General features: G+C 52.3%; 1 protein-coding gene across 2 annotated transcripts; it reads left to right on the forward strand.

The window, feature by feature from the left end:
- The first annotated feature begins 1,188 nt into the window (after nucleotides 1-1,188).
- Nucleotides 1,189-23,203, forward strand: Itprip (inositol 1,4,5-trisphosphate receptor interacting protein). Of its 2 annotated transcripts, XM_051199687.1 has the most exons (3): nucleotides 1,189-1,399; nucleotides 12,308-12,372; nucleotides 19,555-23,203. In XM_051199687.1, the coding sequence occupies exon 3, from the start codon at nucleotides 19,568-19,570 to the stop codon at nucleotides 21,233-21,235; it is 1,668 nt and encodes a 555-aa protein (XP_051055644.1). In that variant the 5' UTR covers nucleotides 1,189-1,399; nucleotides 12,308-12,372; nucleotides 19,555-19,567; the 3' UTR covers nucleotides 21,236-23,203. The 2 variants fall into 2 exon arrangements, with proteins under 2 accessions (XP_051055644.1, XP_051055643.1); XM_051199686.1 differs by lacking the exon at nucleotides 12,308-12,372 and having other exon boundaries at nucleotides 1,192-1,399.
- Nucleotides 23,204-24,099: the final 896 nt, after the last annotated feature.

Consider the following 24,099-nt stretch of genomic DNA (forward strand, 5'->3'; position numbering starts at 1 on the left):
AAGGCAAACAGATCTTTCTATTAATAAGTATATGCAGCTTGCTAGCAAGTGCTCAAATAGACTTTGTACATAGGTGACAATCAGCATTGGAGCACCAACCTTGACATTCTGAACATAACACTGAACTAGCCAAAGGACTGGCTGACTGTCCTCAGTGCTGAGCCCCCAAGTCCCAGACACTTCCGCGACATGTTCTGTGTCCTGTCCATTGAACTAGGAGACGTTTGGGAAATGCACAGCTCTTTTGATAATTCCCAAAGTTCCTCTCCCTTCCCTGGCCCACAACTCCGCAGCAGCAAGAATCCCCCACCTCAGGGATCTGAGCAGCAGCCCGCCAAAGATTGAACATAAAACTGCCCTGGGCCAAGGGCCAGAGGGTCTATTTTTAGACCTTTTTCCTCATCGTCTGTTTATCCTGCAGACGGCCTGTGAGTTCTAGAAGAGTGTTAAAAGTCACCAGGCTGGACAGAGAAGGAAAGTGAGATGCTCTAAGACCAAATGCCAGTAGTAAAGTCATATGACACTTATTTCCTCCGCTTTCCCTGGGCGCTCCTGAAACGAATACTTTACTCCAGCCCTTTCCAGCCACGCCCACAAGATGTGTAAATGTGCTGTTCACAAAGGAAGGGTTAGCGATAAACTATTAAACTTTTGTTTAAAGTACGCGTGCTACAACGCTCTGCACCTTCTCTCCCTGCTCTTAAAGTTGGCAATGGAAAAGAGAGCGCCCCCTACAGCATTCGGTCATCTTGTGCCTGGTTACTCCGGCGGAGAGGCAATGCGTTCATTAACCATAAAATGAACAGTTTTAATCCAGGAGGGAAAGCGGCCGGCCCTGTGTCTCGACTTATATTTTCCCCGAGGGACAAAATAAGTGACCCGCTTGTAAAACGCGCCACAGAAATGCGGGCTGACTTGCAGTGACTTAACCCTTTGCACTCTGAGGGCTAGACCGCCCTTTAAGGGCGTCCTTCCGGGTTCCCCCGTCTGCCTTCCTTAGTCCTCTCCAGTCTCCAGATTCTTCGCGCCAGGTCGCTGTCCAAATCCGCCGTCCTCTCTGGAGCATCTGGGAGACCAAGACGAGGACCTCCGAGGCCGACCCACAATCCCTCGGCGGCAACCGCGCGGACGTCCTTAAGGGCCTCCGACCGGTGCCAATAGAGGCGGGCGTTTTGTTCTTATAAGGAGCAAAAAGTTTCCGTGACAACGCGGAAATGAGTAGCTCTGCTGCCCAGTAGAGCAGGGCGGGAGGAGTCCAGGAGGCGGGAGTTACCGCGGTCTGGTCGCCCGCGTTCCAGGATCCCAGGATCCCAGGATCCCCGCAGCCTGCTGTCCCGGGACCCCGACGCACAAGTGAAGCCAGGCCCACTCGGTCCCCCTGCGGCTGCCGCGGCCGAACGTGAGTGCGGGGCTCGAGTGTGAGGCTTTGCTGCTCCTCAACCTCAGAGTGTGTGGGATGAAGGGCGCGCAGGGGACTGGGTACTCCCGCAGAGTTGCGCTGGAAATGATCGTGGCCCGGAGCGCGGGGTGCAACGAATGCCGGGACCCTGGCCGGGACCGACCCTAGGAACTCCTTTAATGCACGCTTGCGAAGTGGGCATTGTCTCCCTCATCACTCTTCGTGGGCGATGCACTGGGGTCTCCCCGCCCCGGCGCCCTGGAACCCCTCGAGCGCTTCCAGCAATCTGGGAAGCAAGCAGCTTCTGCTCCCCGCGCCACAGGCTTCGGAGCCCCTAGCGGGGCCACGTGTTTGTGCCTAGAACCGGGACCTTCCATCTCCTAAACCGGGTTGGGTAGCCCAAGCTCAGTTCTGGAAGAAAGGAATGGGAATGACGTTTGTTTCTTGTAGCTTGTCTTGACGCAAGGAGGTTGCTTCAGGCCGGATGAAGCCCCTGCCACTTCCTCTTTCAGGACTCGCAATAGACCTTATGCTCTGCAAAACTTTCTCCTGGGCTCTAAATAGTTTCTGCCTTTGATTCCCAGCCCCATCCTGGGTTTCCCTCGTTCAGGCCTCCAGGTAAATGGACTTAGAAGCCCCTGGCCAATTCTCCATACAAAATGGGAAAATATTGACCGAACCAGGGAACGACTCCTTTAGCTTTCCTTACCCGGCTGCCTAGTACGAGAACTCTTTACGAAACAGAAAGGACCGGAAACTTGTACCATGTAAATCAATGTTGGGTGACTCTGTTGTCTTTCGGGTTTCTTTTCTTTACAAACCAGTTCTGCTTTGGAGAGGTTGCCGGCTAAAGCAAACACAGATGCTGTGATCATTGGTCCAGGTTGGCAGTGAAAGGGATGGCAGAGGCCACTGTCGTTCACCTCCTGGTGCCTGCCTGACAGCCCAGTATGCCTAAGTGGCCTGGTCATTTGCTGATTCCCTGAGAAATGCTGCTGCTCCAGGACATACTGCCTCCAGATTTTCCACTTGTGGGTAACCGAAAGGTTATTCCCGCTGTCTGGATGGATCCCCTGGGAGGATGGAAAAGCATTTGCTCACACACTGCCCTCTCAGTGAATAATTTTTAGACACACAGCAGTTTTCAGACTCTGGTTTTAAGGGAGTAAAGAGCTGAACTTTTAACCTGATGCCATCATCCCAAAAGTTGTTAGCTCTCTAGGCCGTGAGCGAAACATAAAGGGTGTGTGGGTGAGCTTTTTAATCAGAAGGCGAGAAGGTGCGGCAGCTTCTGGGAGATAATTGCCCACTGTCTGGAAGAAACCCAGTTTTCTAGTTTTCCCTTTTTGGACCCTCTGGGGTTAGTGTACAAAGGAATCCTGTTTGATAAAAGCATGCATTGTCTCCATGGAGACAGTGGTATGCACCTGGCATTCTTCAGCCTACTGGAGTGAGGTTGAGCCAGTGGCATACACTAGCCCAGTTCTCAAAGCCACTGCTTGGAGGCACACCGCTGGCAAACCAGAACTTGTCCAGAGGGAAAGGGCTAAGATTATGTGGACAGTAGAGAAAGTGTATCTGATAAAGAAAAAGGATTACACTATATGTAACCCAGGGTTGAGAAGCATAGGAGCATGGCTACAGCCGTCAGGCATTTCAAGCATTGAAGCCTGATAAAAGAAAATGGCTTGTTCAGTCTGGCTTCAGATTCCCTGCTTAGAACAGAGATGGGGCTCAACAGGGCACAGCCATCAGACCTCAACGGGCAATGTGCTGGCCGTCAGTGTGAGCAGAGGTTGTGAAGGGAGCCTTGCCTTCTGGGTGCTTGCCTCTGGGTCTCCATGCTTGGAGGTGAGAGGTACCTCCAGTAAGGGTCTGAAGGCACTGCAGTCTGTGAGGCTATAGCAGAGCAGTGTACTAAGCCACGCCAGGTTTTTCAAAGACGGAAATGTGGTTCGCTGATGTGGGTTCACCCTGGATGCCCTTATCCAGCCTTAATGAAGTGGTGAGGATATTGAGAGCTGATGGTAACCTCCAAAGGACAGTCCTCACTCTTAGCAAGGCGATGCTATACCATGCCATTTAACACAAGGGCCCCATAGCTGAGCGGCTGGGGGTCATCCTCACTCCCCCAGCCTGCTTCTCTTGAACAAAATACTAACTGCACAGTCATTGACACTAGCCAATTATTAAGAGTTTAACATGGGCCGGAGAGATGACTCAGTGGTTAAGAGCCCTGGCTACCCTCCCAGAAGGCCTTGGTTTATTCCACAGCACCCACATGGTGGCTCACAACTATCTGATAAGTCTAGTTCCAGGGGACAGACACCCCCTTCCGGCATCCAAGGATGCCAGGCATGCAAGTAGTGCCCAGACAAACATGCAAGCAAAACACCCATACACAAAATAAAAATTAAAAAAAAAAAAAAAAATGGCAGACTCATCCAGGTGGGGAAGGGAGGAAGGAAGGAGGCGAGCTCACCCTTGATGGTCAATGTGAGGCTTGGCTCACACATCACATGGCATTTTTGATTACTGAGCCGTGTGAGGTGGCAGATCCAGTTTGCATCCTGAGGTGACGGGGATGAGTAAGTGCCACCTGGGTGTGGTGCAGAAGGAAAAAGTGACAGCTACATGCCAGGTGGGGTTTCCTGAGAAGCAGAGGACGATGAGAGAGGTTAAACGTGCTGGCTTGCTCTTCCAGGCCTTTCCCCAGCTCGCCCTCCTCCTGCTGCTTCTAACCCCACTTAGCCACAGAGGAGACTGTTTCTCATGCTCCCTCTCTCTGCTCCAACTCACAGGTGGCTGAGCTGCTACACCACCTGTCTCAGCACTTAGTTAATTGGAAGGAGCGCTTTAAAACAGAGACCATCCATGCCTGCTTTCCTGCGTGTCTCACATCACAGGCCTTGGCTCCTTACAGCTATACCCGCTAAGAAGCCTACGTGTGCTTTAGAAGATGCCTCCTGGTAGGATTTCGCCCTTTATGCTTTTCATAATGCAGCTCTCCCCCGCCCTGCCCCATTTTATTTATTTGTTTAGTGCTTTGCAAACACTAACCCTCAATTACATATATTTGCACAAGGTAAACATTATACAGTCTCAGGGTTTCAGGGCTGTGTAGTCTGCTACATGCAAATCAGTAGGATATCCAGGTGACTTGGGCGAGTCAATAGAACAAAGCCTGGTCCTTAGCTGGCTCTAAGGCCCTGGGGAGTGGAAGGGTACAGATGGCCACTTAGAACCCCTGCTTAAGCCTGAAAGTGAGGCCTACCAAGGACAGTGTCTGCTGTGGCTGCCTCAAGCCACCTGCCCCGCCCAGCTGGCCTCGTTCCCTGTTCTCTGTCTGGGGCCACGCTGGGTTCATGATTAGTGAGCCATATCTGCAGTCCGCCACCATCAAGATGTGGCCTGCATGAGGTTTGGACTGGATAGGGCTGGGTTGAGTCCCAGCTCCTCCGTCCTATCAATGGGCGTTCTCCATGATTGGCCAGGTACCTTGTGTATTCCAAGTCTTGTGTCATCTGGAAAATCAGGATACACCATCTCAGGGAGGAGGTAGATAAAACCCCAATTCCCATCAGGCTAATGCTTTGTCCACTGAGGTCTGGATGAAAAAACAAGGCCACAGGGATCCAGGCTGTCCCAACCACCGGGACAGAAGGGGAGATTCCTTGTCTCCCCAAGCTGAGGACTAAGCTGACCTTCTGGCCAAAGCCAGTTTCAAACTTGTCCTGCAGCAAGTGCCCAGACAGGAGAGCAGGGTGGGAAGGCCTCTGCACACACACACACACACACGCACACGCACACGCGCGCACACACACACACACACACACACACACGGCTCTTGAGAGACCCTCTCTAATGTTTTGGGTGGTTTAGGACCCCATAGAAAATATATCCCCTCTATGCCCATGTGCCCCACCCAGTGACATCATTGGAATGGAAGCACCTCAGATGGCATCACGGTTGCCCAGGCAACACCTCCACCTTAAGGCAGACAGGAAGGACACAAACCACCCTCAACTGTAAGACACATGTTCCAGGACAGGGACCTAGAAGTTGTAGCTACCACAGGTGTGTTTCTCAGAGGCTGTGGAGAGGGTGGGCCATGGGTGGGAGCTGATGGTGTGCTCTGGGCTGTTGAACTACTTGGGGGAGGGTCTTGAGGCCTTGGTGCATGTCCCAAGAGGAAGAAGACACAGTGCTGACTGCCACAGTCTCTTTCTCCTCTGAGCCAGACTGACTCCATACAGGAGCTTCCCCTCCCACAGTTCCAATCTCCAAGAAGGAGTGTGGGTTACTGGTGCAGTGACAGGCAGCATCAGAAAAGTGGCTTTCCCTTGTGACCTACCCCCATGTCCTTACTACAAGAGTCCTTCATTGATTAAGCAAATATGACAAGCATGACTCTTGGGGATTCAGTAGCCTCAGGGAACTTTATCACCCAAGGCAGGGACAGGAAAGAATGTGTGGAAGCCACCCTCTAAGAGGTGCACAGCTACTTATCACCCAGCTCTTGAAGGCCCTGTGGGATTCTTCAAGCGCTAAATTAAGAGCTTGTGCTGGTATTTTCGAGACACTTGGTAGCTTGGGAACAGCAGTAAAGAGGACAGCCATGGTACCCAGGGACACACTGAGGACAGCGCTATGTGCCAGGCTGAACTCATGGCAATTGTGAGTCGCTTAATTGCTGGCCTGTGGCTTCAGCCTTGTCTTCTAAGGTGATGCCTGCTGCTGCCCTTCAGACAGAATTCCTAAGCAAGGGCTGTCACAAGCCAGGGCTACCAGTGAAAGATCGGGCTCGGGAGATCTGCCCTCCCAGAGAGGTAGAAAACCAGATGGCATGGCTGAGCTGTCTCCACAAAGCTTCAGAGCCCAAGCCCTTTCATCTTCAAAGGACCTGAGTGAGTCAAGCCTGTGTGGTGCAGCTAGACACAACTTCAGGTGCTTCTCCGGTGTCCAGGCCCCGATTCTTGTATGAGTGTAGCCAATTTTCACTTCAGTGAAAACTGAAGTACCCTGGCTAGGTAGGCAATTTGCAAGCTCGTGCTTCTTCTTCTTCTTCTTCTTCTTCTTCTTCTTCTTCTTCTTCTTCTTCTTCTTCTTCTTCTTCTTCTTCTTCTTCTTCTTGGAAAACTGGTTCCCCCTCCAAAAACTAAAACAAACAAACAAAAATACGTCTCAAGATTTTTCGTTCCTACAAACAGGCACTGAACATCTGCTCCCAGCAAAGCCTGCCTGTGACCCTTTGCACACATCTGTTTCTCTTGCTCTCAGCAGCCCCTGAAGGTGCAAACAGTCCCATGATGTAGATCAAGGAACAAGCTTAGACTCGCCCAGTGTCCCTGAGACACAATCCCAACTTAGATCTCCTGTCTCCCAGGCCTTTCTTCCTGCCACCTCAGGCATCCCAGCCTGGACTCCACAGCCCGAAGACTAAGAAAATAGCATATAGAAGCCCACAGCTTGTGTGTCAAAAGCCAGAAGCTGGTAGGTGGATCACCAACCAGTCCCAGGCCTGAGCCTTCAACCCCTTTCTACTCTGCAATATTAGCAGAGGAGACTGTTTTCCTGTCTATTTAATGGTGGTGTAACGACTACCACATAAACATGTAGTAAGATGCTCCCATCGGAGTCCCCAGGTAAAACACAGGGTCTGTGCTTATCAAGTGACTCACTTCCCATTACTGACCACTCACAGTTTGGCCAGGAGGAGAACAAAGCTGTCCTGAGCTGCCTCTGCAGATGCCCAAAGTGGGTTCAGAGTGTGCCCCACCAGCAGCAGCCAACCTGGAGTGATGCTGTCATCATCTTGTCCCTGCCTGTCGGGAGAGCCATGAACTCATAACAAAGTTCCCACGGAGCCTGCTTCAATAGCCCTCTTCTATCCAGGAGGCCTGGGAATCACCTGATATTCATGAACAAGTCTTTTGTTTGCTAGGACTTGGTTCTAAATCTCTGAGAGGGCAGGAGAGCGCCCTAGGCTGGAAGGGAGGAGGCAGGGGATGCTCAGGCCCCACCCTATGTCCTGTTCCCCAATAGCCATATGTACAACCCCTGTCCCTTGTGTCAGAAGAGCCTCCTCTGTGCCTCAGTTTCCTTATCTGGATATGAGTGCCTGCCTGGGAGGTTTAAGCTGAGGGTGATACACACAAAGCACACGGACAGAGCTAAGCATCAAACATTATGTATTGGCTGAGATCAACCAAACCCTAAGGTGTATCATCCCCAGACGCTTGTCCAGCTCTCCAGACAGGACACTTGCTCGATCTGCCTTACTGAGCTTTTATTGAACGCTCACCTTCCTGTTTATCTTCTGTTTCTACGTGTCTTTCTTAAAAGAAGTGAGGAAGCAAGGTTCTTATAAAGCGTTCCGGGGGCCTCATTCATGGTTCTTTCTTTGAGAAAGTTAAGGCTTGTCAAGACCAAAAAGAACTGCAGTTGCCTGCAGGGCTACATCTGCAAGGAATTGGGGTCACATTTCTGGCACTTGGCACATCACTGTTGGCTTTGCTTTTCTGAGTGCAGGGTCTCTCCCAGAAAGAATTCAACCAGGGCTCCACACTCCACTCTAGGAATGGAGTCATATGTCTGCTCCTGGGAAAAAGACTCCATCCATTCCTTTATTCATTCATTTCTTCAGCAAGCATTCCTAGAAAGCTGTCCCTCATGCTGCTCAGAAACTCTTTAGAGAGCCCACTGGAATGGGGGGAGAGGGGCAGATGCTGTTGAGCCTCGTGGACCACCAAACTTCCTCTTCTCCTGTGATCTTCCGAATACGATAAGGAAGTGGAGGAGATAATTTAGTGTCCACAGGCTTCTGAAGAACCTGCAGGGATGTCGTTCAGTGTCCTCTTCCCAAAGAAACAATACAAAGCCAACAACAATGTCATTTCCAAAGCGCAGCACCGAATGTGAGGGCACAATACCTCACCAATCGGCCGAGAGCTGTAGAATAGGCGTGATGGGGTCATAGCACATGGCAGAACCAGACCCCAACCAGTCCTTCTGATCACACAGTTTGGCCCCTTTACTGTACTCTAAGCTTCTACCAACTTAAGAGTCCTCCTAGCTGGAGAACTTTGGATGGTTTCTGGGTGGCCTTGGAATGGGGAAGGGGCAGAAGTTTGTGCACGTGAACTGATGGGCGCTGATGAATCAGCCATGGTCCTGTGTTCATCTGGACACTTATGACATGCCAGGCACAGCCTAGGTACAGCACATGTTGTTACAATGGCCACTCTGTCCCTATGGCTGGGAGTAAAGGGGCGGTAGGTTGCCGCTGCTGATTGTTTTGCTTTGGGGTAACTCACAAGAAACGGTTACTGTATCATCACGGATAATTCAGGGAGTGACTCTGATAGCTGCTCCAAGCTGGACAGATCAGGCCTTCTGTGTCCCAGAGAGAATTCGTTAGCTATGACCGACAAGTGTGGGAAGGCAGACAGGCGACCATTCTGTTGCTCAGCCTGGGTCCCAGCAGGGAACCCTGAGGTTCAGCACAGGCAGAAGCTGACCACAGCTCTTAGTGTGTTTACAGCTGGGTTGGTTTCTCTGCTTTCTGTTCTCCTTTAAGAAGATGAAAGCCTTTTGAGATCTTTGCAGGCACAGACTCTGTCTTTCCCTTCCTCCCTCCCTCTTTCCCCCCTCCCTCCTCCCTCCCCTTCTTCCCTCCCTTTCCTGTGTGTGTGTGTGTGTGTGTGTGTGTGTGTGTGAGAGAGAGAGAGAGAGAGAGAGAGAGAGAGCGCTTCCTTTCTCTCCAGCCCTCTCTAGACTCTTCCTCCAGTTGGGCCATTACTTTCAGGTACTTGCTGAGCCTAAGGAGGATGAGCTGGGGGAGCCTATACAGGGGGAGCTGGCCTTTCTTTGGCTGCAGAGATGATGGAGGTAGGGGTGAGGCCATCCTCCTCTGTGACTTAGAGGTGCAGGAGAATTCAGACAGGCTGTGTCTTCTGAGCTGACTTTGTTCCCAGGCAATGATCAAAAAGAAAGTGGCTGCCAGGCGCTGACAATTCCTTCATTTCCAGCATCCCCAGCTCCTTTGGAAAGGGAGGGTGGGGAGGCGGGGCAGCGGGGAGGGGAGGGGCCTGGGACGGCTTTTGTTTTCCTTTGTGTTTACTCCTTGGTTCTGCTCAAGCCTTCTGACTCTTTGTCTGACTCTGGCGAGGATCTTGCTCTGCTGGGGTTTCTGCTTCCATTACCCAGCAGCCTGCTCTGCCTGTTCCATCAAGGAGGGAGCCTTGGAAGGCAGTGTGTGTGTACAAAACTCAAGGAGGAGAAACGGGAAGGGTGCAAGGGGAAAGGGAGAGGGAGGGGGAGAGGGAGGGAAAGGGAGAGAGAGAGAGAGAGAGAGAGAGAGAGAGAGAGAGAGAGAGAGAGAGAGAGAGAGAGAGAGAGAGATTCCAGTAAGAGATTCTACTGGACAAGTGCTTGCCTGAGCCAGCCCTATACAAGTCTGGGAAGTGGTTAACAGAGTCACAGTGCCTGTTTCAGCTTTATAAAATTGTGTGGGAACCCCTGGAGTCTAGGGAGGCCCCTCTGGCCAGGGCACACCCTAGGAAACTCGTGGAGAGAACAGGTAGTCAAGAGTCTGTGGAAGTTTGCCTCAGAATGTGGTGTGCCCAGTGTAAACTGTGAGTCCTTGACACCGTGAGCAGGTACATGTCAGGTACTCTAGGGGACCTTGAATGCAGAGAAGACACCCTCTCCTGGCCCTGGAGAAGCCTGACTCTTAAGAAATGCAGCTAACTCCTGAGGCCAGGTGCTGTGCACAGAAGGTGTGGGCCTGGTGCCTTAGCAGTTTAATGGCCTCAGACTGTTCAACTTTGGTGCCTTGGGCTCCTCCCTTTGAGGTGAGGTTGATGGCATGCTCACCCAGGCAGCATCCTGGGATAAAACACCCAGGGAACCCACATTGGGTGTACCTGTTACTTGTCAGGCACACCTATGAGATGCCTCACCTACAGTGGCACCAAACACTTGCCCACGTTCAGAGCCTTAGTGAATACGACTAACTCCCTGCCCTTGTTCCTTCCCTTCAATTAAGAGGGAATTATCTGGAGTTGGAGGAACCTGGAAGGCTCCTTGAAATGCTTTTGGGGAGGAGTTTACAACGGTTGGGTAGAGTTTTTGCTTAGAGAAATGAGGCACAGGGTAGGGAGGGTAGACATGTGCAGGAAGTATTCAGAGGACAGTAGATGATCTGCAGTGGCTAGGCAAGCCAAGGGCGAAGGGAGGGGCCCCTGAGTCAGGCTCTGGACGTTAGACCCAAAGCTTTGCTCTTGCTGCATGGAAAGAGGACTACACTGGAGTCGGGGAGAACTTGAGGATTGCAGAAGCAGGCAGCAGGAAAACAGAACACCAGGACCTCACCCCAAAAGTCTGTCTCACAAGTCATTGGTGCAAAACAAAGAGCAGAGCAGAACCAAGCAGAGAGGCTGGGGAGGTATCTGCTTTCTTGTTGAGCCTACACCAGTCTCCTGAGGATGTTCTAACAGGGTACCCTCAGTACCGGATCCTCCCTTCTTCCAGCTCAGATGTGCCTTGATTGACACAGCATCTCCCATCTAGATCTAGAGCTTTAGAATCCCATTGCTTTTCCCTCTGCCCTACCCTTTCTACCTCTCGTAAGGACTTGGGGCCCACTTGGATCCAGGATCTCATCTCAGACACCTTCATCTAAACGCAACTATAAAGTTTTTCATCCAAATAAGGTCGCTTCGGGGGTCTGGATATTAGTCTAGAATCACATCTTCCTGAAGGCTGCCCTTCAGTCCACACAGTGACTGCTGGATTCCAGCTGCCCTAAAGTGGATAAGTGAGCAGAAAGGAGGTGTGGCCAGGGCTCAGGGCTAAGGGCTGCAGCCCTTCCTCCTGCCCCTACCCCATCCTCTGTCTGTCTATTCCCAAGACATCCCAATATCTGTGATGCCCTGTGGGCCAGGTCCTCTGCTGCTGGAGAGTCAGGCAGAGGTCTGAACAGAGGGACACCTTGTCCTTCCTGGGAGATTGATGGTTTCCCTGACACAGTTGGACATATCAACTAGTGAAAACGCAGAACAGGAAGGATGTAACCCTCCCACCTGACCCAGAGTCCAGGCCCCTGTCCTTCCTGTCCCTTGACTACCCTGGACACCCTCATGACCCCAGTCCAGACAAGAGGACTGGCATTTTGGTGGCTTCCTTGAAACCCCTTCCCCTTCCAAGAATGCTTTTGGCACTATGACCTGGTACCTCCTTTGAGTCCAGTCAGCATCCCCATGTGGGCCACACAGCTTACTGCATCAAAGGGACCACCTCCCCACGCAGTGGGCACTTCCCACTGGCTCACTGGTGGCCTGCTCAGTCTGTCTGGGTCTCCTCTGACTTAGGTAGAGGGGTTTCTCCTGTCTTTGAGAACCAGAGACCTTTGGCTCTGTTTCCTCGTTAGTATATACTCTTTAGACTACAGTCTCTTCGGGTTCCTGGAGAAACTATGGGAAGGAGAGCAAACATTCCTGGCATCTATGTGAAGAAGCCTGACACACGCTCAGCCCCTCAAAGGCTGCCATGATGGCTCTTTCCAGGCAGGGTGCTCGGCTGACTAGGAGATACTGGAGTAGTCAGGACTGGGTTGGGGCAGGGGTTAGGCTTAGGCTAGGGAAGTAATTACTAGTTATGCCAAGTAGTTGCTGAGGGCGCTGGAGGCAGGAGCCTGGAGCAAGGCATCCCAGTAAAGTAAGGCAGACAGCAGCAGGAAAGATGCCCAGGGCTACCATCAAGGGTTACAGACAGAGTACACAGGCCCTGGCGAACCTCTGAAATATCCGAGTAGACTCAGGGGGATTTAAAAGAGTGTTTGAAATAGTAACCAGTCATTTAAAAGGAAGGCTTCTGATAAAAATCCACATTTTTGGCTTCTTGTAGGGAGGAAGAGAGGTCTTGCCATTCCGGGTTCACGGAATATGCACTGTGGTAGCCACTGTCTGCAGGTAAACTCATGTCACCCAAGTGACTGATGCCCCCGCCGCCCCGCCCTCCGCAGCAGCCTGGCTTATTTTCCTCTGGTGTCCTGACCTGTCCCCACTTCTCCCTGACAACCGTGGCTTCACGTGGCAGGGGGAACAACTGGATAAAGAAAGAACTGAGTGGGGGAGGAAGATGGTGGCTGAGGCCAGAGCTACAAGGATTTTGGGTAAAGGAGGTGGGTGGGGCAGACCACACCCTTTCTGCCCACTTTCTCAATTATTCTTCTTGGTCTTCTTCCTTCCTCTTTCTTCACTTCCTTTCTCTGTCTGCCCCTCCCTCTCCTATGAGGACCAGAGGCCTGCCATGGCCCAGCCCCCAACAGAGATGCACTCCTCGTTCCCGTAGAGATACAGGTGAAGACAGGTCCAGCCAGAGATGCTACAGTAGTACCTTGTTTCCCCTGGTCCTTGCTTGGATAAGGGCCAGCTCTGCCAGGCCTTTCTCCTTCCTGGTGTCCTAAAACCGTGTTAGAGCGCGGATTGCACCCTGAGCTGAGGTGCCCAAGCGCTGGTTGCGGGGTCCTGAGTTAGCCAACAATGGGGTTGGTGGAGGAGATAGGTGACTGTCGTCTCTGTGTCTTCCCGGGCATCTCTCAGCACATGCTAAGTCAGCCACTGACAAGCTTGGGGCTGTGTTGGGTCTAGCCCGTGCAGGGTGCATTGGAAGCTGCAAAGGGACACTTGGTTTGCTCTGCTGGACCGGTGGGCAACAGCGCGGCAAGGGAAGAAACGGTCATAGCAAAGGACAGTACTCAAAGTGGGGGAGGCCCGCTTGCTCCCAGTCGGCCGGCCGGGAGAGCTAGTCTCACACAGGGCTCCACTCCCACAGGAAGTGTGAGATTGGAGGTGTGTTGTAGCCCTGGAATATAGGACGGGGAGTCTCCACAGGGCTCAGGCTGCCCAGGCTCGGCTTCCCAACTCCCAAACCAAGACGAAGGCCAAAAAGAGCTGTACCATCAACTGAGCCTTCCTGATGTGGCCCTGATTCTCCAGGGCCTGGGAAGCCTGAGAAATGGTCGCCACTGGTGGCCAGGCAGCAGCCATAAGCAGCAAGAAGTAAGGGACTCACTCACTTAGCTCCCCTCAAGCCCCTGAGGAATGGAGGCAAAGCAGAGGGAAAGGAGCAGGCTCAGCCGGGGTGACGCTCCCTGACAGTCATACTGCAGATCATCTGGGTCACACCATTCCCAGGCTGATGTTCTGAAAGTTACAGGACACACACACACACACACACACACACACACACACACACACAGTGCTCAGCACTGTGTCTGGCACCGGTAGATAGCATGTTCAAAGGACCTGGCATGGAGTAGCACATTGCAGGGCTCTTAACATCATGCTAGCCATGAAGTAGCCCTCAATAATGAAAGCATCTTTTGTTGTTTCTGCACAGAAATTCCTACCAGATGTCACCTGGCAGGGCCCAAGGAGGATGGCCATTCTGCCTCAGCCCCCTCTACATCACCCTTCAGGTCCAACCTAGCTCCTCTTTAGGCCTCAGTTTGCAAGTCCATAAATTGGGCTTAGATTATTACAATTCTAAGTTCTGACTTTCTCAGTACTGTCTTGACTAGATCTTATTAGCTGGAACTGGAAACCCAAACAGAAGGCCAGCGCACAGTAGGGTCAGCACAAACAGGAGAGGCTGGGTGATCTCCTTTCTTGAAGGGGTTAGGACTTAGAAAGTGGGAGAAAACACACCACCACCCTGAGAGACACACAACACACACACACACACAGAGAGACAGAGACAGACAGACAGAGAGAGGGAGAGAGAGAGAGAGCCTGCCATCATCACCTCCTCTTTTCCATTTCAGTGAGGAAGCCATCAGATGGTCCCGTTGACTCTGCCTCTCCAGGACTCTGTTGTAATTAATTAGCAAGCTAATTACATCTGACAGGCTGGGCCAGCCAGGAGCCCTTGGCAAGCTCCAGAGTCCCGCTGTGACACTTCAGGAGCCCCACTTTCCTTCCCAGAGGGTGCTTGACTTAGGAACCAGGCTTTAGGATGGGTGGTCCTCAGACTTGAGCACTGACAGGCCCAAGAAGCACTGGGAGAGTTTGCCAAAACACTGATGGTAGGCCATAGCCTGGCATTTCTGATGAGCAGGCAGACGGTGGTACTGCAAATGTGTCTCGTTCCCAGGTGCTGCTGCAGCTGTTGGAGCCCTGGAGACCCACAGTCCCATCGGGAAGTACTAAGTCACTGGGAAATGGGCTGAGGCGCTTCAGTGGCTAAGTTAGACTCTGGTTGGCAGTAGGTTGGCCTGCAGAATTCTCTGGAAGGAGGAAAGGGAGTGAATAAGGAGTCAGGGACCTGACACCCCCACCAATGGGTGGAGCCGGAAGGGCCTTCAAAGGACAGGAATAAAGCGCTCTGTGTGTTTCCATGTGCCCAGTGAGGTGCTAACCCTGTCCGACTCTCCATATGGACTGTGAGGCTTTTCTGTCAGGGATGGTGCTGTGCTCACCACTGAGGAGCCTGAAGCCTCCAGCTTTTTCCTTGCACTCAGGTGCTCCAGGCTTCGCAGGCAGGGGGTGGGAAAGCCTGGGCTTCGCAGGCAGAGGCAGGCAGGGCACTGGAATTCCAGGGGCCTCGGGCCTCTGTAGCCATGTGTCTGTGAGCTTTCATTAACCGGCTGTGAAACAGGGATCACAGCCACCTCTCGGAAGGGCACAATGGCCACTGTGGACAGTGTCATGCACATCCTAATGAGAGACTGTCAGGCAGGAGCTACGGCCAATAACCCATAGTGGTTTTTGTTCACCAAAGCCATTATGAGAAATGCTCTGGGGTGCAGGAATAAGGGACCCCCTAAAGTAGCCACCACCTCACATTTCTCCTCTAGGGTTTTGGGCTTCTGACCAACCTACAGGAAGAGCCTGGTTGAATACATGTCCTGGCTACCACATTCACCCCAGACACCTAGGGGTCACCATCTTTTACCCAGCCTCTGTACCCCAAGGCCTGGCTCTGTGCCAGGCTAAATTTAGCTGTATGAGCCGCCCTCCCTGTGGGTGAGGCTGGGGTGGAGAGGAATTCAGCAGGCTTCCTGTCTGCTTCCTGGCAAGCAGGCAGAAGCTGGCCAAATGACCCAGGTTTATTCCCAAAGCCAAGGCTGCCAACAGCTGTCACAAGCCACAGGTGTGAGAGACAGTCCTACAGCTGAGAGCTTTGGGACCAGCAGAAACTGATGTCCTTGGAATGGGGAAGGGTTTGGACACACGTAAGTGTGTGTGCACACGTGCGTGCCCGTATTCCTGGTTACAAGAACTTTACATCAGAACTCACAATCCTCCTTCAGGGCACTGGTCTCTGTTAACCGGCTTGGCAACCAGAAGGGCAGAGGCTTCAATCCCAGCACTGGGTGGTGAGCACAGAATGGCTACAAAACACTCAGTATCTTGGCCTGGCCCTTCTGCCCCATCCCAGGGGCTCTGCTTACAGACCCCCCAGAGGTTAGCAGGGGATGAAATGACAGCTGGGTTAAGATCCCTGACAAGGAGGTGAGCCAGCAGGACCTCCCCACTGGCAAGAAGGTGTAGACTCTGAAGGAACCTCCTCACTTGCTGGAGGGCAGGGCGGATGGAGCCCTGCGCCAAGGACACCAGTAGCAATGGAGTGTTTTTCTGCTTCCAAAGCACTTTCCAGCGTGCATTCCTCCACACCCTGAGACATGGGCAGGGCTGGTGTGCTTGGTCGGTGAGAAAACAGGCCCATGGAGGCGGAGGGGAAAGAAGCTGTCACGTGCATGCGGGCTGCCTGCTCTGGGCCAGGCACTGTGCTGAGCACCCACGTGCACTCCACCCCAGTACCCTTGTGAAGGAGGGGCCATTCTGACCTCCTGGAGGATGAGGATGGGAGTCCTGGAGGAGATGACTGGTCCACCTGAGAACACTCCGTCAGGAGCAGAGCCCAAGTTCAAGGCCAGGTCTGCTGGGCATCTCTACAGCAGAATGCCTTATGTTTGTTGTGCTGGTTGCTGGTGCTTTTGACAAGGTTTGTAACCCCATGGGTGCTGCCTGTGTCCTTCTGGAGCCCCTTTCAGGCAGGAGCAGCTGTGTGTTCCCACCCAATCACAGGTTCTCTTTGATAGATCAGAGCACCCACTCGGTGGCAAGGGTTTCACTAAGGCTCTGGGGGGCATTGCCTTAGTGAGGCATCTCTCTTCCCATTTGACAGATGCAGAAAGAGGATCGGGAAAGCCAAGTAATTTGTCCAAGGTGCCTGCACTTTTCCTAGCTTAGTCTGTCTCCTCCAAGGGCACTTAACTCCTTGGTTTTGAGTTCTGAACAAGGGGACTCCCAGAGTAGTGTGGCCTCCAGCAGGCATGAGGCCTCGTTCCGGTGATGTAGCTGAAACTGTCGTCTGAAGCGGAAGAGGGTTTCTAGACTGGGGCTTAGTGTTGGCCACTCTCCCCCACTGTGGTGTCTCCCTCTCCCCTCCTCCCTCCTCCCTCTCCCCTCCTCTGTCCTCCCTCCTCCGTCCTCCCTCCTCCCTCTCCCCTCCTCCACCCTCCCTCCTCCCTCTCCCCTCCTCCGTCCTCCCTCCTCCCTCCTCCCTCTCCCCTCCTCCACCCTCCCTCCTCCCTCTCCCCTCCTCTGTCCTCCCTCCTCCCTCCTCCCTCTCCCCTCCTCCATCCTCCATCCTCCCTCTCCCCTCCTCTCCCTCTCCCCTCCTCCTTCCTCCTCCCTCCCTCATATCTCCCTCCCTCCTCCCACCTTCCTCTCCCCTCCTCTGTCCTCCCTCCTCTCTCCTCCATTCTCCCTCCTCCCTCCTTCCTCCCTCTCCCCTCCTTCCTCCTCCTTCTCCCCTCCTCCCTCCTCCCTCTCCCCTCCTCCGTCCTCCCTCCTCCATTGATGTCTTTTCACATAAAAGAAAACCTTTTCTGCTTCCCAAATCGCCGGTATAAAATTAAATAAGAGTTGCTTGACCACAGATAGCACTGTGCTATCATGGCAGCCTGTCTGATAGCCAAGGTGGCTCACTAGTTGCTAATGGGTGGGTAGTGTATACTGTGGGGATCTGTTGAACAGATGCATGACTCATACTCCAGGCAAGATGGAGTGGAGCAGCATGATTTCAACATTGCTCAGAATGTAACTTAAAAGTTACAGTCCACTCTAAGCACATGATGTTTTTTCTTTTCTTTTATTTTCTTTTAATGGGGATGGGTGTTTTATCTTCATATATGTCCATACCACAAGCAAGTAATAGTGCTCAATGACCAGAAGAGGGCGTCAGATCCCCCAGAACGGGAGTTATAGGCAATTGAGAGCTACCATGTGGATGCTAGGAATCAAACATTGGCCCTTGAAAAAGTTGTAGTACTTTCTCATCAGGACCGCCAGCCCACAGATAATGACACAGAGACTTATTATTAATTATAAAAGCTCAGCCTTAGCTTAGGCGTGTTCCTAACTAGTTCTTATAGCTTAAATTAACCCCTTTTTAAAAATCTACTTTCTTCCATGAGGCTTACTGCCTCATCTCCACACTGCCCATGGTACTTCCTCCAAGTCTGCCTAGCCAGTGTACCCTTCCTCCGAGTTCTCTCTGCCCAAAAGTCCCGCCTATACTCTCCTGCCTAGCTATTGGCCGTTCAGCTTTTTATCACACCAATCGCAGCAAATACATCTTCACACAGTGTACAAATATCCCATAATGGTAACCAGTGTTCTTAACCATGGAGCTGTGTCCCCAACCGCAACCCTCTCTGGATGGTTTTTAAAATACAGATTGAGTGACATCAGAAGTGGGGCTGGGGCTCTGCATTTAGTTTTTTATTTATTTTTATCTGTGTGTGTGTGTGTGTGTGTGTGTGTGTGTGTGGTGTGCCCTCGGAGGGCAGAAGAGGGCATCAGATCCCGCCAGGACTGGAGGACCAGTGCTTGTAAGCTGTGTAATACAGATTGAAGAAATAAACATTGGTTCTCTGAAAGAGTAGCAAGTGGGATTGGAGAGACAGCTCAGAGGTTAAGAGCACTGGCTACTCTTCCAGAGGTCCTGAGTTCAACTCCCAGCAACCACATGATGGCTCACATCCATCTCTAATGAGATCTGCTGCCCTCTTCTGGCCTGCTAGTGTACTGACCTGTTAAGCCCTCTGTTTTTTTTTTTTTTTTTTTTTTTTGTTTGTTTGTTTGTTTTGTTTTGTTTTATTTTTGGTTGGTGGGGGGGGGTCTCACTGCCTAGCTTGAACCTGGGTTTCTGACAAGATTTCAGGTAATACTTCACCACAGCTGTCTGTATCACAGTTTCCATTGCAAACATAGCAAGAGGTTAGCCTTTCTCCTAAAAATTACTTGAGGTCTAACTAAAAACCCATTTGTCCTGGGGTTAAGAGGTCAGACTCAGAGTTCAAATGCTTTAATAAGAGAAGCAAGTGGCATCAGTTCCTTGATGAGGCCCTTCTCTTCAACCAAGAAACCTAGGTACAGAGAGGTGAGTTAACACACCCCGCATCACAGGAACCTGTCATTCTTAACCATCAGGAAGACACAGTCACTAAAGGAAATGCAGGGGAGGGAGAAGGCAGTGTTTGATGGTTGAAGAACAACTCGCCGGGCTTAAAGAGAAAGGACTTCATCATTGACTCGCCTGCCCGCAAACCCCAAAAGGGATGGTTTCACACGCAATTGGGTCCAGGGGTCTGCTTTACTCCAAACTGGTGGCCAAAGAGCAGCCCACACTGTAGAAGTAATCCTGTCCTCAGACAACCCTAGCAACAAGGAAAGCCTTCCTTCCCATTGGCTCAGATTAATTCACATATTCACCACAGAACCAGTCACTGTGGGAGTAGCTGAGGCTGTAGTGAATGGTCTTGTTGTCCTTGGGTCTGGCGTCTGTGCTCACCCCTGGATTTGAGATGTGGGTTTATATCTTCCCCAACCAAAGGGCCATGAGGAGAGAAGGTTGACCCTCAGGGTCAAGAGAAATGTTCTGCAGACAGAAGGAAATGTCCGTGACATGTATAAGCCCAGGCTGGACTGGAGCATGTGACGTGTTTACAGGAGACCACTGGGGGTTGAGTGTCAGGACTGTCGATAGCTCTGGAGGGGCAGAGGCTGGCACAAGGGTCCAGGGGGAAGGGTGCTTGAAGGAAACATAGTGTGACCAGCGGTGCCTTTCTCTGTTCCTAGGAACCCTGCAGCCATGGCCATGGGGCTTTTCCGAGTTTGCCTGGTGGTGGTAACGGCCATCATTAACCACCCACTGCTGTTCCCACGGGAGAATGCCACAGTTCCCGAAAATGAGGAGGAGATCATCCGCAAGATGCAGGAACACCAGGAGAAGCTGCAGCTGGAGCAGCTGCGCCTGGAAGAGGAGGTGTCACGGCTGGTGGCCGAGAAGGAGGCCCTGCATCAGGCAGAAGAGGGCCAGCAGCCGCCGGAGGCTCACACTGCCTGGGACCTTTGGAGCACTCTCTGCATGATCGCCTTCCTGATCATCGAGATATGGCGGCAGGACCACCAAGATGGGCCCTTTCCAGAGTGCCTGGGTGGGGATGAGGATGACCTGTGCGGAATGGGCAGTACTCCACTGCGGGGCCTTCCCCTGCCCAATAAAGCCATCCTGGACCACTTCTACGAGCACTGTATCCGAAGTGCCACAGGTGATGCCACCCGCACCCGGGAGTTTGTGGAAGGCTTCGTGGATGACTTGCTGGAAGCCCTGAGGAGCATCAGCAACCGAGACACTGCCCTGGAAACGGAGGACTTCATCGGCGTGGGCAGCATGTATGAAAACTGGCACGTGGAGCGGCCGCTGCTGTGTCACCTGTTTGTGCCCTTCATACCCCCAGAACCCTACAGCTTCCACCCAGAGCTCTGGTGCTCCGATCTTTCAGTGCCCCTGAGTCGTCAGGGCTATGGCCAGATCAAGGTGACCCTGGCTGGCGGAGACCCCTTAGGCTGTATCTGTGGCAAGACTAAGCTTGGGGAAGACATGCTGTGTCTCCTCCACGGCAAGAATAGTGGGGTCCAGCCCGGCGCTGGTGCAAACGATGAGATGGAGGACTTGCTATGCTCCAGAGAGTCCTCGCATCTAGATGCCATGCAGGTCATGAAGTGGTTCCAGGTGGGCCTCACCAGAGCCTGGCACCGCATTGCCCACAAATACGAGTTTGACCTTGCCTTTGGCCAGCTAGACACCCCAGGGTCTCTCAGAATCAAGTTCCGCTCAGGGAAGTTCATGCCCTTCATCTTGACACCTGTGATCCAGTGTAACGACTCAGACCTCTACTTTGTCCCACAACTTCCCAAGGAGTCCTGCAGGGTCACGCCAGCCTCCAGCACTGACTGGCTCCTGTCCTTTGCTGTCTACGAGAGACATTTTCTCCGGATGACTGCGAAGGCTTTGCCAGAGGGTGCCTGCCACCTCAGCTGTTTGCAGATTGCCTCCTTCTTGCTCTCCAAGCAGAGCCGCCTGACAGGTCCCAGTGGGCTGAGCAACTACCACCTAAAAACCGCCCTGATGCACCTCCTGCTGTGCAGGCGGGCTGCTGACTGGAAGGCCAACCAGCTGGATGTGCGTCTGCAGGAGCTCTTCTGCTTCCTGGAGAGGAGCCTACAGGAGAAGAAGCTCCATCACTTCTTTGTGGGCAACCGCAAGGTACCTGAGACACTGGGACTCCCAGAGGCCGTGCGGAGAGCCGAGCCTATAAACCTCTTCCGGCCCTTCGTTCTGCAACGGACTCTTTACCGTAGCACAGTGGACTCCTTCTACGAAATGCTTAGGAACGCCCCGACACTCATTAGCGAATATTCCCTTCATGTCCCTTCAGACCGTGCCAGCCCACCACCAAAAGCTGTCGCCTTATAGAGCATGAGATTCAAGGGCCAGGGGACAGCATCCCATGTGTCTACCTTACTGGGGTCTGTAACCCAATGCAGGAAACACAGTAGGCCTGGAGGGGAGCTGAGGTTCAGCTTGCTGGGTAGCCAGGTCCTGCAGAGTGAAGGATACAGAACTGCAACTGGACACTGGTTTGCCTGTCTGCGACAGGGGCTTTGTTGGTCAAACCGTTGATGGGGGTCAGGCACTGATCCTTTGTAGCTTAGTTTTAGATCACTATGAATGATCAAAATAGTGACGGGACAGTCCAGGGTACTGAGTTAGAGAGAAAGCAAGCACTGCTGTGAATTTAATCCTTTTTGTACCACAGTCCATCCTGTGCCTTGTGTCGATAGAGGATCTACTAGGATGTTGCCTGGGATCAGCTTAAGACTCAACACTCTTCTATGCCAGCAACTCGTGCCCCCCCCCCCACTGTCTGCAACTGAATCATGAATGGGGACAGATGTGGGAATTCACAGCCTTTGCACCACATTGTGCACAACAATAGAGGTTCCACAGGGGTCACCGTTTTTTAATACTACTTGGCAAAAAGGACCTGGCAGAGTTCCAGGAGCCCAGTGGCTAATGTCTCCATCACACAGAAATGGGTACTTGGTGATGGAGAATCTAAAGCTGGCTAGTTTTTCAGCCACACGTCTTACTCAGGTGCACACCCTCTCCCTGTCCCTTTACCCTTGTACCAGGTCCTGACCACCAGGGGCGCCATTTACCACATTGGGTGCTGGCTCAGATGCCCCTCCTGTCGCCATAACTGATCTTACCAGCCAGCAACACGGTAGAGGGGCACAGACTGTTGTGTCTGGCTTGCACTTTGGTGCACTTTGGAGAAAGTTACAGGACTGTGGGGCAAGGGTTATGATAGCCCTACGCTGTCCTCAGGATCCTGGTCATAGGGAATATAGGTTTATAAGCCAGAGATGCTATGGAAACCCAGCTCTGGTCCACAGACCCAAGGCATCTCCCAGTTCCTAACTCCAAGAGGGCTTCACTGGCTATATATAGCCAGTCTTTTCTTCTCAGGCCTTGCTGACCTCATGGATGACCCAGACTAAAAGAACATGGTGGAAGCTGGACTCACTGGGGATCTATGTGGCTGCTTCAGACACAGCCTGGGAACTCAAAGGAGTGTAGTGGGCTCCAGACAAGCATCGGAGCCTGAGGCTGGAGCAGGGCTCCTATCCAGGGCCGTGTCAGAGAACCCAGCAGCCTCTTCTCCACTTAAACTTGCCTGACTGTGTGAGATTTTGTCTCCACATCTTCTTAGTAACTTTGACAGTGGGCCGAAGAAGAAACGCAAATGGGGAACAATGTGGCATCCACTAGCCTTCCAGAAGCTGAGACAACAAACCTTGTAGGCATCAAAACCAGGCTTCCCATAGCCCAACGCATACCTCACCTGGCCTCAGAGAGCTCCAGAAAATGGACCATTTAGCCACCAAGTTTTATTGGTGATGGAGAGATCTATTGCCCGCAGGGTAGCCAGAGATGATAGGATGCCTGAGTATAATCAGGAGTTAGACTGAGCATGTGTGGTCCGCCCCCTCACAACTTCAAAGTGGCAATCTAGGACCCTGTAAATGAGCCTACTCAAAGTGTGACTCTGTCAGCGCCCTGAGTCACCTTGTCCAATAGGTACCTTCCAGAGTCAGGGCAGATGCAGACGTCTTTATTTATCATCATCTGTGCCTTGTCCCTGCTCATTTGTATCCCATTGTGTTTCAAAGAGCCCAGCAACTGAGAACCAGCTCCAGAAGCCAAGACCAAGCCTGAACTTCCTTCAGCTCCCTTTCACTCCCGGGAGAAAGGTCACAGGATGAGCACATGTAGCTTCTTGTTTGCTGGGGCACTTGGCTGGAACAGGCCTGCTTCTGAAGTGCTAGGCTCTTGGGGTTTCATGCTGCCTTATTTATATTAAAGGAAGAATTAAATTCTCGTAAACAGTAGAGTTCGTGTTATTTCAGAAAGGCTTTGAAAGCAGAGTTGGGGACGAGGGTAGATTTCCTATTGGCGAGCAAAGCTTTCACACAAACACACACCACTTTATTCGTACACCCTTGGGGAAATTTTTTAAATAACAAAATGGAATACTTCTGCCCTTGGGGCAGCTTGTGCACTGTCTGCAGGGTCCCCTAAAAGAGCCTTTGAAAGGTGGCCACAGAGCGGAGTCCAACGCAAGGCCTTACTTCAAAGAGCCAGTTTGTGAGAAGACAGGGAGTCCCTGGGAGAAATGAGAAGCCATTGCTTTCGGAAGGGTGTCTTGAAGCTGGAGCTCTAGTCCTCTGGGCACGTGGGGCCTTTCCACAAACTACGACGCCCTCTCCCCACCGGCCTGCACCAAAGACTTACTCTCCGTCCTTGCAAAGACCCTGGACAGCACCAGTGCCTGCCGGCTTGCTCTTGCTGTAGGCCCCAGGACTGCATTTGCTGCACCTGTAGGCAATGGTGAGCTAGTTAAGACTGTGAGGTTGGTTGTGTTCGGGAGGAAACAATGTCCCGCAGAGCCTCGGACCAGGGCAGGTGTTTGCTATACAAATACAGGAACCTCGAACTCATCCCCAGAAGCCTCATGAATATTTGATGTGGCAGTGAGTGCTTATAATCGCAGGCACACAGATGAAGCCTCGGGGATTCCTGGCTCAGCCTCACTGACCAATAAGATACCCCATCTCAAAAACCAAGGTAGGCCATTCCCAAGGGAAGGCCACACCCAGGGGTGTGCTATGGTGCACACAGCCACCCACAGTCCCCTGCTCTAGGGAGCGTTCATCACTACCATGAGCTAGCCAAAGCAAATGACTTAGGAAAGAAAGATGTTCACACAACTCACC

This window comes from Phodopus roborovskii, unplaced genomic scaffold (assembly GCF_943737965.1).
Source record: "Phodopus roborovskii unplaced genomic scaffold, PHOROB, whole genome shotgun sequence".
NCBI lineage: Eukaryota > Metazoa > Chordata > Mammalia > Rodentia > Cricetidae > Phodopus > Phodopus roborovskii.

Bases quoted from the DNA above. Each gene is read 5' to 3' on its own strand.
- Itprip (XM_051199687.1), top strand. From the start codon at position 19,568: ATGGCCATGGGGCTTTTCCGAGTTTGCCTGGTGGTGGTAACGGCCATC.